General features: G+C 43.9%; 1 protein-coding gene across 1 annotated transcript; it reads left to right on the top strand.

The window, feature by feature from the left end:
• The first annotated feature begins 1,536 nt into the window (after positions 1–1,536).
• On the top strand, positions 1,537–8,612 carry LOC134818793 (collagen alpha-1(I) chain-like). The gene is made up of 5 exons (XM_063828438.1): positions 1,537–1,723; positions 5,177–5,423; positions 6,129–6,196; positions 6,577–7,301; positions 8,181–8,612. The coding sequence occupies exons 1-5, from the start codon at positions 1,537–1,539 to the stop codon at positions 8,610–8,612; spliced, it is 1,659 nt and encodes a 552-aa protein (XP_063684508.1).
• Positions 8,613–14,973: the final 6,361 nt, after the last annotated feature.

Raw genomic sequence — 14,973 nt, 5'->3', positions numbered from 1 at the left:
ACGCCATTGTAGAAGAGGATCTTCTTCCCGCTGCTGTAAGACCAAGTAATGCAAACATGGTACCACTCTGAATGTGCCGGAGTCTGACTCTTTGGTATAGTGTTGCCAGATGTGAGATAAGCCCAGGAAAGGTTATCAGAGATAACGATAACATCACTATGAGTCATAGTCCAGTAGTGAAGCCACGTTCCATAATTAAGAGAAGTGGGACTCAGTTTCTTTATCCAGGCACATATGGACACCTGTTCCTCCAGTGGGGACATGTCCGGGGCAATCATTATATAACTTGAGAGATCATTACCAAATTTTAGAGCAACGTGGGGTTTGTCCGAGATCACAGCTGTCACAAAGAGGAGTATTAGAAGCGAGGTTCTGTACGCAGTCATGTTGTAGGTGGAGGTTGTTCGTAGTGGTCTGGAAGACTTCAGACTTGTTTCCTTTAAAATTTACTTTTGTTAATTCTTTCTTGTGTAATTTCTGTCAGGTAAAATTTGATTGTGTGATGTCTGAGTTGCTCAGTGATTTGAGAGCGTTGTTATCTTAAACAGGGCCCCTTGTTGCTCAGTTTTTATAGCCTTTCTTGACTGCTTAGCGATAGCTCCAATTATTAACAATTATATAAAGGAACATGATATATCATTTATGATTTATTAACTTATCACTGTGAAAATTGCGCACATCCTATTTTTTAAAACTTTGTTTTCGGCTCCATTAAATAAAGTTTACCATTAAACCACCATTACACCGCTCAAAGTATGATGTCATAAAAGCATTTTAGTTTAACTGTAAACTTAGATTAATAAAATAAAAAAATGTTGATGTACGAGCTATTTAATAAGCTCAGCCTGAATTTGATAATAATAAAATAGTTAAAAATTAAAAAGACGCAAAAAGATTGTAAGGATAAAAAGAAGCTAAAAGTCTGCATTGGAGAACTGAGAAATAACGTAAATAAGTAACGTAGAGTCTTTGAAAGAACGGTCAAAAACAAACCACTCAATATAACTGCCAACTTATAATATGAGGCTGTAATTAAATTAAATACTGACGGGCGGCTCCAGTAAGTGTGACAGAAGACATACTACAAATATCTCCATACAACTCCGTCTTATATTCGCATAATACTACAATATTCTAATAGTATTGTCCTTGTAAGAGTTGCTCAACCCTGATAACAATCAGACAGGAGTAACACGACGGTAAAGAAGGTACTTTATGGATGCAGAGAGAGTCACAGACAGGAGAAGTTACAGTGAATAGCTTGTAAGAGGAGGTAGATTGTAGGTTTTATGGGGAGATAAGCAGGGTACCCAGACGATTGTGGAGCAATATTACAATGACAGAAGATATACTACTACAAACATCTCCAGACAACTCTGTCTTATATCCGCATAATACTAAAATATTCTAATATTATCTTAATGTAGCTCGCATTGAGAAATACCACGATCTGTTTTTTTTTCTTGGTTAATTTCTTGTTTTAATACTTTCAACACTATTATATAACAAATAATTTGAATACAAGTTAAGTACATCATGGACGATATGGAATTATTAGAACGTTTGTCAGCTCGCTCTGTGTATGTGACTGAAACGCATCAGGAGTTCCATCTTTGGATTACAGAACTTGAAGAAGCCTCTAACTGTGATGAATCAGAGTTCTCGGCAGAACAATTTGAAAAACCAGGGAAACCGACTAAGAAAGTTATGTCAAAGTTATCAAGTACAGTGTGTACAGAGATATGAAACAATTTGTCAGAGAAGCTGTCAAAATGAAAGAAGATGTGGAGGAGTTGAAGAGCTCTCTTATTCGGTCACAAACTTCGGTGATTAAACTGCAGAGTGAACTTCTTGAGGGCAAATCAAAGCAGTTGGAATCTGTTCAGACCACCGTAAAATCTGCCGTCCAGGAAAGTGTACAAGCTGAGATCAGGTCATCAGTAAAGCTGTTTCGAAGGTCCCGCCGGAAACTGTACTGACATAACGGAGCTTGAAAAAGGTAGTTCAAAGTGCTGTATCGAAAAAGGACCGCAGTAGAAATTTTGTCGTGTTTGGTTTAATGGAGACAGATGATGAAAAACTATTCGATAAAGTAGACGAACTGTTTGAACAAATCGAAGTAAAACCACGCTATGAAGCTGTCAGGATTGGAAGGAGATTAGCCGACAAGACCAGACCTGTCAAAATATCGGTCACAAACACCAACAATGTTCACGAGATATTATTGAAATCAAAGAAACTGAAACTGAGTCAGCACCACAAAACAGTCTTCATTTCTCCAGATCGGTCAACTGAGGAGCAAACCAAACACCGTCTGCTGGTATTGGAAATGAAACAGAAGGCAAAAGACGATTTGAATAGACGCTATTATATCAGAAGTGGTATTATTTTATTTGTTGTGAGGACAAGATCCTAGACTAATTTAAATTTTTTACGACATTGTCATATTCATTTTCATGCTAGTCTTTTTCACTCACCCTTTAGAGCCGCTCTGAGATGGTTAGTAGCTGGCACTTGTGCCGGCTGCTAACCATATGGGCGGGATATAAGCACATTATTTCATTTCATTTCATTTCATAAAAACAGTAAACTGTCAGTGTATAGTCAAAAACTTTATTTCGAAAATTCCTTATCTAAAATATGAAATTAACTTACAAGTAACCCAAGTAAGTAACTGGCCTTGTCCTAGGTGAATGCCAAATAATGACCATTGAATCAAGATCACAGCGCGGTATGTCTTATTTCCCTATCAAAACTAAAAGGGTGACACGTTTGTGCAACATGATGTTTACCTGGACAGTGCTGAATATTGCAGGGTTCACTTTCTGTTCTCATCAGTGTAAACTCCGTCGTGGAATGTGGTGGGGTCTGTGCAGATTCCTAGTGGGGTGGGGTGGGGTCAGTGCAGATTCCTAGTGGGGTGGGGTGGGGTCTGTGCAGATTCCTAGTGGGGTGGGGTGGGGTCTGTGCAGATTCCTAGTGGGGTGGGGTAGGGTCTGTGCAGATTCCTAGTGGGGTGGGGTGGGGTCTGTGCAGATTCCTAGTGGGGTGGGGTGGGGTCTGTGCAGATTCCTAGTGGGGTGGGGTAGGGTCTGTGCAGATTCCTAGTGGGGTGGGGTAGGGTCGGTGCAGGTTCCTAGCTAGTTAGGTCGGTTCAAAAAACCCAAAGTTGCTCCAATCGCTCCCTACCAAAGCTTATTAGTAGATGCCTTGGCTAAAAAACTGCCTTGACAAATTTCGTGGCTCAACTCCATCGGATTGTGCCTCCACAGGCCACGCCCTTATTTTTCGAGGCCCTTATACAGGTAAAATTCTTAAAATTGCCGTTTTTGACCTTTAAATGTCTAGATAGGGCCCTGAAAGCAATGGAGTGTAATATAAATGTGATAAAAAGGTTAACTTTAGTCAAGGTCTCATGTCTCTACGACCTTAGCATCAACATGTCTCCGCGCCTCCATTTTGAGGCGCGGTCGCGTCCCAACCATTGCTCATGGAGACTCGCGTGAACCGTCAATTTGGGGTAGCAAGTGCATATTAGTGGGGGTAGAAACACTTAATTTTGCTCCAAAGTAGTTAAATTAGTGATTTTGAGACAATTGATATAAAGCTCAAAGCTGTTTGATGGGAAATACCAAAATAAATGAGAATAACAAACAATTGGATAAGTTCTATAATGAGAAGTACGTACGGTACTGGGCTTAAAGTACGTACGGTACAGCAACTTTTAAAGGTACGAAATACTGGTAATTTATGGACGTTCCTTAAACCTTTTTCTAGAACAAGTGACGAAAAAATTTAGGACTATGGTCCTCAACGATTTGAACAAGTTCTTTAAAGGATGATTCAGTTATAGTGATCATAGAATTGTAATCAGTCATCGGGCGATTGCCCGTTTGTGAATCATTTTGTTGACGATATAATGTTTAAGCAATTTTAATTTATTATAGTCGGCTTTCAGAGGCAACCTGTCTCCTTTCGAAAAGTCCGTCGAGACACAAACCAGTCGTTTAGAACGTCGTGAATCTTGTCTCCCAACAAAGTCGGCAAGGTTGATGGTCTATTGTGGGGCTCCTGGCTTCTCTGATGCGATGACTCCAGCATTAGAGGTTTTCTTAAGAATAGCTGTAGCTAGCGATTCCTCGTTGCAATACGCAAGCTGTGTCAAATAGGGCGAGGTGATGTTTTCTATGGGTTAAAGTACCACAGGGACAAAAGGATTTCGCGTTTATTTTGGCCAACATCGCGGGCCACGACATGCCAAACTAGGCTAATTAGCGGCTATTCGCGGCGGGAAATTTTGAAATATCGCGGCATAATTCGCGGCAAAAACATCGAAAATCGCGGCGAATTCGCGCCAAAAAAAAATGTATTTTACAGTGCTTAGTTAGAGTTCACTATCTTTGACTATTCTATTTGATCGGCTACTGTCCATGAGGATGTGGCTCTCATCCTCTGATTCTGTCCCGGCTGCTGGGGGTCTACAACAAGAGCTACCATAACTTTGACATGATCTCAAATGTTGCATGTCATACGTACTGTAGAGTAACTCGTTATCGATACTTCTACGTTCAACAGACGACAGGAGACATCATAATTCGACCATTCTCAAATTCACACAACGTTAGCAATGGAAATACTACGAAATTTCAATCTATTCACATTTCCCTACCTAGTCTATCCCCAATAAACCCTTCTAGATCGAACCTTCCCTTGAAGCTTATATCAACTTGGCGAATCCTCTTAACTGCACGAACCTTCTAGAAGTTTTAAACCACATCCCGGGGGAAAGCCAATGATTGTTCACGAAGACAACTATTTCAGGCAACGTCGAGGCTGAAAAACAACATTAGTTACAGATGTAACCTATAGCACGCGAGGAATGGAGTTGTCTGCTACCCAATACCACAGACAAGAACAGCAAGTCTTCTTTTTAAGTTTCAACGGGACCCAAACATCTTGGACAGAAGCCTTATGCACTTAGCAGTCTAGAGACACATAGGAAAATACATCGGGCTGCACGGTCACTTACCCGCCGATATCACGAAACTGTTAGAGCCTCTGGCAAAACAGAGCTTGGAGTAACTGTCGCAAACTTTTCGGCATACAAACTCTAGGATTTGAAAAAAAGACACCGAAAAATTGCCTCTGAACCGGTTAGCTTGCCGCTAAAGACCAGGAACCAGAACCAAGAACCAGAACCAGAACCAGAACCAGAACCAGAACCAGAACCAGAACCAAGAACCAGCACCGAAACCAGAACCCAGAACCAAGACCAGAACAGAACCAGAACGAACCAGGATCAGAACCAGAACCAGACCAGAACCAGAACCAGACCAGAACCAGAACAGACCCCGGAACCAGAAGAACCAGAACCAGAACCGACCAGAACAGAAACCCCAGAACCAGAGTCTCCCGAAGCCACGGTCAACTCACTAAAAAAATATCTTAGTTATGATTAAATTAAGATATTGTTGAATGGTGTTACAATTGCTGTATACGTACTTTACATTATATCTTTGAACAATTTATCATATAACAATACGTAAATTCTTATTAACTATTTAAACTATTTATCTATAAAACAACAACTTCATACAGATAAACAGATTACAGATTGTTCATATAGACAATTAAAGGGTCGCATATTATGATCTCAGTGTAGAGTCCGCATGTTTGTCTGAGCTTAGTCATCACTCTGGGAGTAAGATGAAAGCTAAGTTCCACCTGCAGAGTGGCTATGTATTGAGATAGAAAGGATGGCCGCTTTGGTAAGCACTGGCACCTAACAGTCGTTTTGCCAGTAGCACAAGTGTACTAGAAGGTGATAAGCTTCCTACTTAATCATGTATAGTTTGTTTGGCACTTACAGGGCGGATTTTAGAAGAGGATTCATCTGCAGTCACATATGGGAGGTCCAACTTCAGCAGGCCTGTTTGGGGTCCAGGAAGGGGGTTTTTAAAGAAGTTGAGTCCTTTGTGGAGAGTATGTCGTGAGGTGACCCGTCCCCCTCAGGCTACTCCTCATATTGCTCAGAATGTCTTTCCAATGTCTTCCACTCTTGTGGGATCCTTGGGGATTCTGCTCTGTTCTTCATTAAAAGCTACAAATCTGACAGTTTTTCTTTGAAGGTGGGTGGTTTATGACGCTAGTGCTCTGGCATTCATAGCCTCAATTCAGGTTGGTACTATGATCCAAGGTACTGGCAATTCCTTTTCCAATGTTCCGTCGGAGTTCTCTAGAGAAACAGAATAGACTGAGTGTGTTAGCAGCTAAGTATTCCTTGTGCATAGCACGCTGCAGCCCATGGAGTGATACCAAGTCGTGTCTTTGTACGATTTTTGGTACACAACACAGGTAGCTACTTTTCTTATCTATCTTCTAAGGCAATCAGGTAGGTCTCTGTGAAATGAGTCAATAGTTTAAGTGCAATTAGTGCTGTGTTCACAATTAAACACTAAACATCAAATACATTTAATGAAATGATCATCAATAAAAAAATAAACCGTTTGATACATGTAGAATATATAAAATAAAGATTTCATTGAAACAAGTTATTATGTTGAAATACCAAATCAGACAGGACCCACTGGAGGGGGAGACAACCGGGACACCAGGAGGGGGAAGAACAGCGACCACCAGGAGGGGAGAACAGGACCACCATGAGAGGGAGAACGGGACCACAGGAGGGGGAGAACGGGACACCAGGAGGGGGAGGAGAACCAGGGACCCAGGAGGGGAGAACCAGGACACCAGGAGGGGGAAGAACCAGGAACCAGGAGGGGGAGAACGGGGACCACAGGAGGGAGGAGAACCAGGACCACCAGGCGGGGAGAACCAGGACCACAGGAGAGGGAAGAACAGGACCCCCAGGAGGGGGGGCACCGGGACCACAGGAGGGGGAGAACAGGACCCCACCAGGAGGGGAACCAGGACCACCAGGAGGGGGAGAACCAGGCACCACCAGGAGGGGGAGAACCGGGACACAAGGAGGGGGAGGAGACCCAGGCACCAGGGAGGGGGAGAACAGGTCACAGGAGGGGAGAACCTGGGACCACCGGGGGGGCGAAAAAAAGACAGGACCACCAGGAGGGGAGAACCAGGGACACCAGGAGGGCGGAGGAACCAGGACCACCAGGAGGGGGAGAACCAGGACCACAGGCGTGGGAGAACCAGGCCCACCGGAGAGGGAGAAAGGGAACCCGGGAGAGGAGACGAGGACCACAGGAGTGGGAGAACCGACCACCTGGATGAGGCGAGAAACCAGGACCCCAGGAGGGGGCGCACCAGGGACACCAGGAGGGGTGAGAACGGGACCACAGGAGGGGGGGGAACCAGGACCTCCAAGGGGGAGACCCGGCCCCACCAGGAGGGGGAGAAGAGAACCAGGAAACCGAGGGGGAGAACAGGACCACAGGAGGGGGAGTACCCGGACACCAGGAGGGGAAGAACCGGGGACCACCAGGAGGGGGAACCGGGCCACCAGGAGGGGGAGAACCAGGACCACAGGGGGGGGAGACCAGGGACCACCAGGAGAGGGAGAGAACGGGACCACCAGGCGGGGAGCACAGGGTCACCAGGAGGGGGAGAACCAGTGACCACCAGGCGGGGGGCGAAGTGAACGGGACCACCAGGAGGGGGAGAACCAGGACCACAGGAGAGGGGAGATTCGGACCCACCAGGAAGAGGGAGACGGGACACCAGGACGGAAGGGAGAACCCGGACACCAGGAGGGGGGGAACAGGGACACCAGGAGGGGAGAAACCAGGTCCACAGAGGGGAGAACCAGGACACCAGGAGGGGGAGAACAGGACCCAAGGGAGGGGGGAAGAAGGACACCTCGGAGGGGAGACAGGACCACCAGGAGGGGGAGAACCAGGACCACCAGTCGGGGGGCGCCGGGACACAGGAGGGGGAGAACAGGACACCAGGAGGGGAGAACCAGGGACCACCAGGAGGGGGAGAACCAGGCCCCAGGAGGGGGGACCAGGACCACAGGAGGGGGAGACCCGGACAAGGAGTGGGAGAACCAGGACCCCCGGAGAGGGGAAGACACAGGAACCAACCGGGGGTAGAACCAGGGGACCCCCAGGTGCGGGAGAACCTGCGGACACAGGAGAGGGAGAACAGGACACCAGGAGGGGGGGAACGGGACCACAGGAAGGGGGAGAACCCGACACCAGGAGGGGGAGAAACAGGACCACAAGGAGGGGGTGGAGAACCAGACCCAGGCGGGGGCGAACCGGGGGACCACCAGAGAGGGGGAGAACAGGACACCAGGAGGGGGAGAAACCGGGACCACCGGAGGGGGAGAACCGGTCCCCGAGAGGGAGAACGGGACCACCAGGAGAGGGATAAAACAGGAGCACCAGGAGGGGGAGAAACCTGGACACCGGGGGGAGAAGCGAACCAGCGACCACCAGGAGCGGGAGAACAGGACCACCAGGAGAGGGAGAACCGGGGGAACACTTGTCGGGCTTTTGGATATGCCCGTTCTTTCGATAAGGAACAATCGACTCATTTTCGATATTGTGTTTTACTCAGTTTTAGCCCTCTATGATAATCGGGTCGCGGAAACTACCACACTAATCGTAGAGATTTCCCCCTACTTATAAGTGTACCGTTAATTTTTTGTACATTATAAAGGATGGAAAACCACTACATGGGAACATCAAAAGACATATAATGTGGAAAACTTCAACCACGCAGCTGATATGACTCGGGACTATGTGTTGTTCTGGGTTCCTCTCGGGACGATGGGAAAGATTGTGAGCTTGCTTTTATTTAAGGCTAAGAAGAGACATCTCAGCGTCATCTATATGGCTAACGGCAATTTGATATAGTCGTCGTGTGTAGTAGTCCCCGGAGGATTTCGTTTTTGTCAGGTAGACGTCCAGGATCGTCTTCCGGTCGCGCCTGAGTGTAAAGCTGGTATTAATAAGGACTATAGCAGTTTTATATAGTATTTCTTAGTGCTATGCTTGTTATAACTCGGACAGTGTCACTGATGAGACCATACCAACAACAGAATATATAGAATATTGCTCATAGCTATAGTATCGTATTGTTTCTATATTGGCTTTTGACATTGGAACCATATCAAGGACGGGGAGAATTACATTTCCTTGGTTGTCCACGCTGTACCTTTGATGCATTCAGATGGGACTGTGATTCATTATCCTGCGAGATCATAAGTAGCTTATTTGTCATAGCTCAGTGGTTCGTAGTTGCAACAAGCTGTATCATATCAGCTGTGTTGCTAACAAGAAGAAAATAATTTAGCACAGGGCCTGAGTGCAAAAATCCGAAACAGGGCGACAAGTAACGATTTAATGTTTGCTCTTTTGTATGGAGTGTTGCAATGTTCCCCTTGTCTTTACATATATCTTTCTTAGATACGCCATACCACTGCTCGGATGGAGTGGTTCTATAATTTGTACCAGTATGATACCAGTTGTCTACCAGAAGCCATGATTACTGTACTCATAGCAGTGGAACCGAAGCCACCAATCTATACTTTTGGAGATGCCTGTTGCTGATGAGAATTCATCAGAGGGTTATTGAGACTGAACAGAGAAAATAGGAGGCACTCCAAACAACGTCAACCGCAAGTGAGAATAATAGCAACCGCAAATTCAGACACAGTTTTAAATCAAAGACCACGTGTTAAAAAGAATTAACTGTGTATCACATTTTAAGTTCCCTTTACACTACGTACAGTCTGTACACTGACGGTGTACTAATCACTGGATATACTTATTGTGGATCTATCTCATTATTTAATACGAAAAAAAATTTCTGTCAAACATAACCATTATTAAAAATTATTCAACCAGCATAATATGGGTATCATGATTCACTAAAAAAAATATCAATTTTATGATCTAGCGACGTTATTTTAAACAAATTAATAACACGCACTATTAGCATGTATATGTTATGAAAATATAGAATTACAATAATTGTAGAACAATTTACCGTCAGATTTGCAACCCAAGTCTACTTCTTATGTTCTTTGGAATACCTTCACAATTGTCAATAATACCTCTCAATTTGTCTCCCCCAAACCAAAATCAGATCCCTCACTTATGAACTTACATATATTGAGTAATTAAGTAAGGAATGACCTGCATTCATTCAGATCATAAGTATATTCATATAGACTCCTTAGTTCCCCCTAGTTCTCACAAAAAATACTAATTGCAAAATCACTTCAAGGTCGGCGAATACTTCGTAACTAGTCGCATAGAGACAAAACACGACATTGCTCATCGACGTCCAAGATTATTTCATTAATTCTTCCTGGAAAAAATGTGGTGGAACTTGTAACAGTATCAATCCAAGCTTTTCGATTAATAAAAAGCGGATAATCTATCATAAAACTAACGATAAATAGCTACAAATATCCTTGTGTTAAATTGTAGGTTGTCCAAAAATCGATTATCGATAGAAAAGTTAACGATCGATAAGTTCGGTGATCTTGAGGGTTACTTTGATATCATAAAATATAGTATTGGGTAACTAATATTGAAATGTAAAAACGTTTGTAAATTAATATCAAACTCCAAGTCATAACTTCTGTAGATCTATCCCCTTCGCTTTTGACGGGGTCGCAGGAACCTGTTGTTCTTGCGGTGGTGGAGGGCCGCCCCCGCTTCTGTTATAAGGGGGTCCTCCGCATCATTCCCTGTCCGGAATATGGCGGCATTAGGTCTGACTGAAGTTAATCAGATGTAGATTCCCTTTTTTGAGCGGTTATAAGGAACTTAAGTAGGAAATTACACGCATCCTTATATGGTCCAAATTAGGGGGAAATCGGCGCGAAACCCTAAAGGTTGAGGAGATATCTGTATAGGCAAATTGCAAGGCGCCGTTACATAAAATCACAAAGAAACTGCGACGTCAGAAGGACTTTCGTCGAAACTGTCCAAATTGAGGGTCAAAACCCAAAGACTCAAGTGTTTTAGTAAATAACATAGAATAATAACGATTTCTCCAGATCTGAACATCATTTTATTCCAGATGTAGTTATAAGCGGAAATCTGTGGCAGTTTGGTCGCACCATTTCTAACACAAATACGAAACCACATGCCACTGCATAAATTTTACCGATGGCGATTTGACATTTGATTATGAATGAATTCTACAAAGACCCTTTCCAGATTAATTCTAGTAAAATTGATCCATACGAATTACACGATATTTCTTACCCTCAAATAGATATTTACACACGATACAGGTCAACAGCCTCAACTCTCCAACAAAAAGTTTAGACGAAAATTCTTATAATTCTGAACTTGAGATGTTTAGCCTTGGTACCAAATATTGTACCTTGTACAGTTTGATACAAAAAGTTTAACTCGCTTCGCGGTTTCGACTGTTCCCATGGCCTTGCTAACCTGCTATGGTCCCATGGAAGAAGGATGCATATGTCCCTGATTGGATACAAAGGAGGAGTGCCAGGACGAGGCCCCACTAGGATGACCAATGTTGAGGGAACGCTGGAGGTCCCTGAGGGGGAGGATGAGATTGAGGAGGCTGAGTTGAGGAGGGTGAGAAGTTAGGGTGAGAGGGTGGAGATGGAGGGGGGAGGGTGGGTGGATGGGGGGTCCAGGTGGTTCTGTTGGGCCCCATGTGTGAGGCGGAGGGTGTTGTGGGCCTTCCTGGACACTCTCAAATAGCATAGCGTTATTTTAGTCTTCCGTGTTTACGCCGGGGGATATCATTTGTATAAATAATTACATAAAGTGAGTAAGTATGTATACAACCTGAACCACTATTCTAACAATACCTATGAAACGCCTACAGCTTCTTACATATCAGGCCACAAAATCTCGAAAAGAAAACCGTTTCAAGTTATGAAATAAGTAATCAGGATTATATTACCGTTAATACTGTGTATTAGGCTGATACGGGTGCTGAGGAGGAGTAGGTAGGGGGCCCAGTAGGAGGAAGCACCAGGATGAGGAGTCGGCCCAGAGGGGGTACAGGGCGTGTTGAGGTGGTGTGGGGCCTGTAGTGGAGGGTTGAGCTCGTCGCACTTCCTGTATCATCTCGCGGTTGGGGGTGGCGGGAAGTTGATCACTCCACCGTGTTTTACTTTTATATAGCTCTTTGTAGAATTGTTGTCGTTCGTTGATTCAGCTGCTGTCGCTGAAGCTCTGCTGTAATGGGGAAGTAGTGAAAAATATAATGTAGACTGAGGAATTAATCATAACGATGTGACTTAAACTGGTTTATCTTATCTTAACTATTCCTTATTTAGGTTTATGACAAGTTTACATCTTCATAAACTGTCAAATCAACAATATTAATATACACCCTTTTTTAAATAAGTAATAACTAGGATTAAATATCTTAATCCATCATCAAAGATTGTACAGTATGAATATCAGACCATTTAAGTGTTTTTCTACGATCCAATTCAGAATTTTGACACTAACTGCAAAGGAAAAAGGTGCAGGGCAGAACTTATCTATAGATCACATTTAAGAGATTTCTTTCGATCACAGGCCTTCTTTGAAAACGACAAAAAGGAGCCGGGCCCGAACAGGCAGTCCGAAAGAAATAAAAACTACAAACAGACAGTATAATGGTCAACATCAATCTGACATATTTTGTTCCTTCTAGTACCCTGAACCTCTTGATTTGGATTTAAGTAACACGATCTTAGTTCGGAAATTTAATTCAAATGCATAGCATGAGTATATAAAAGAAAATCTTCAGATAACTGCAAACTGATTGACAAACTAAACCATCCCTCATCAGAGTGGTAGTCATGACAGGACCATGTTACTTTGATATTAAGTAAAGCTAACATCTTTCGCTAGGCTAGAGTCCTTAAACGAAGTAAATGTCGGGTAGCTAAATATAAACAAGTGTAGACAACTGGACGATTTTTAAAAAATGTCGTACGAGCAATCGAAAAGGTCATCAAAATATATCTTAACTACAGGAACAACATAAACATGAAGGAGGAACCGATGTTACTGTGCAGTGTGATATCACGAGGTGCAGTGAGCAGCACATCACTGATGACACTCATATCGCTCGATTTTACAATCCAATAATCAAATTTTACAATCTAACTCAGCGCGCGGCTCCTCTAGCTAATACGTTACTTTTCTCCAATTGGCAGTTTGCGTGCACGTGTCTTTTCTGAGGCCCCAATTGGTTCTAAATGATCACGTGAATGCTGGTCACGCGCACATCAACTTCCATTGAGCGTACTGCCATTTTTTCTGAGGCGATGGAGGTCGTAAATCACTCAGCCCGAATAAAGATTTGGCGGAATGACAGGCTGAGCGCGGCCCAGTAAAAACAAGCGTGCCCATCGTAGCACGATGCACTATTGAACCACACCGCGCATCCAATAATGCTTCTCGCTAGATCGGCTAAATGAATTGACGGATGTTACTCGTCTAAATTTCTTCGAAGTAGCGCGCGCCGCTTTCTTCTCGAAATATGGCCCGAGGGCCGAGGCATATTACTGGGCGCCGGGCGGCGCTTTGTAAATTTATAACCTACCAAGACGCGCGCCGAGTTTGGATTTGGACACGTTGCCATACCAGTCTTGAAACAAATATTTTACAAGTATCACCCGTTAAAGCGGCAGTCAGCCTGTCACTCCGCTGAATCTATATTCTATGTTTTATGTTTATGAACATGATAGCCTGGGGTCCCCAGGTAAAGGTTGTATCACGTCGTGACCCTCATCAGCGTTTCTACGATACAGGGGTACGGTAGCCGCGCACTCATGCGCGGCGGGTCATACAACATACAACGTATGACAAGGTCAAGGCACAACGTCTTATAGTAGCGCGCGCCGGGTTCATTAAATATGCAATGAACAAGTAGGTATAATATAAGTGCGCCATCGACAGTGAGCCGCGCGTGCCGGCTGTAGGATGGTTTTTAGCGCTAATTTCGGCCAGCACAAAATTCTTGAAACAAATGCGTTTTGAGTAACTTTCCCTTGATCAAATTTTAACAAAAATTGATTAGCTTACTCATAGACTTACAAGGAAAGTGTCCGAAAAATTTAAAGCTTATCCCACAATCAAACATTGAACATTAGTGATGGGGCGTATTTTGCCCCATTTTCATTACTATATCAACTTTGTATCACGTTGCGACCCCCACGGTCGTTTCTGACGATACAGGGGGATCAGCTGCGCACTTCCTGCGCGGCGCGGCGGGTTATACAACGTATGACAATATCAACTCCGATATCCACCAAATTTTTTGAACAGTTGTGAAAGCCTTGTCATACGTTGTATGACATAGTGAAACGACCGTGGGGGTCGCAACGTGATACAATGAAAGCCCTATTGGAAGGTCTTCACCAATTTTTTACTGGGCCGCGCTCAGCCTGTCATTCCGCCAAATCTTTATGTTAATGAACATAATAGCCTGGGGTCCTCAGGTAACCAATTTTCAGAATGATCTCATTCAAGGAACCGAAGATATGACAGAATAATACGACAAAAATTAACGAATTACGGCAAAATACGCAACTTTTACATACAACTGCTTTTGCTCCAAAAGCCGCGCGCCATCAAATTTGGCATCGAGGCGAAATTCATTAACTATTCAAAAAAGGTATGACAAATTTTGTACTGTGAAAATTCTTACAGTCTCAGAAAACAATGATAGAAAATTTTTTTAAATCCGAGCTAGTTTAATTTTATCGTGCACCCCCTAAAACAAGGTGTTTTGGATTTATATTGTCATACGTTGTATGACCAACCGGGCACGAGTGCGCGGCTGATTCAGAATCACCCTCATGACATAGGGTTAAAATGCTCCCCTGGCGAAAAACTGTTTTAATCACGTGATATGATCGGAGAAGCTGAAGGAAGTTGGTCGAATTTCTTGTTACGGTTAGGGTTTGAGCATATGCTTTTGTTAGTGATTGGGTTAGGGTTAGGGTTGGGATCAGATTAGAGGGTTTTGTGATTTGTCGTTTCGAATTGC

This window comes from Bolinopsis microptera, chromosome 7 (assembly GCF_026151205.1).
Source record: "Bolinopsis microptera isolate Bmic1 chromosome 7, MBARI_Bmic_1.0, whole genome shotgun sequence".
Taxonomy (NCBI): domain Eukaryota; kingdom Metazoa; phylum Ctenophora; class Tentaculata; order Lobata; family Bolinopsidae; genus Bolinopsis; species Bolinopsis microptera.
The sequence above is the reverse complement of the archived record's forward strand: the minus strand, read 5'-3'. Positions and strand labels throughout refer to the sequence as shown.

What these genes read in the sequence shown, in the direction of transcription:
- LOC134818793 (XM_063828438.1), top strand. Translation starts at nt 1,537, where the DNA reads ATGGACGATATGGAATTATTAGAACGTTTGTCAGCTCGCTCTGTGTAT. An exon ending in AGTTATGTCAAAGTTATCAA is followed by an intron (nt 1,724 to 5,176) that starts GTACAGTGTGTA and finishes GCTAAAGACCAG; the next exon opens with GAACCAGAACCAAGAACCAG. An exon ending in CACCAGGGACACCAGGAGGG is followed by an intron (nt 7,302 to 8,180) that starts GTGAGAACGGGA and finishes ACCCGACACCAG; the next exon opens with GAGGGGGAGAAACAGGACCA.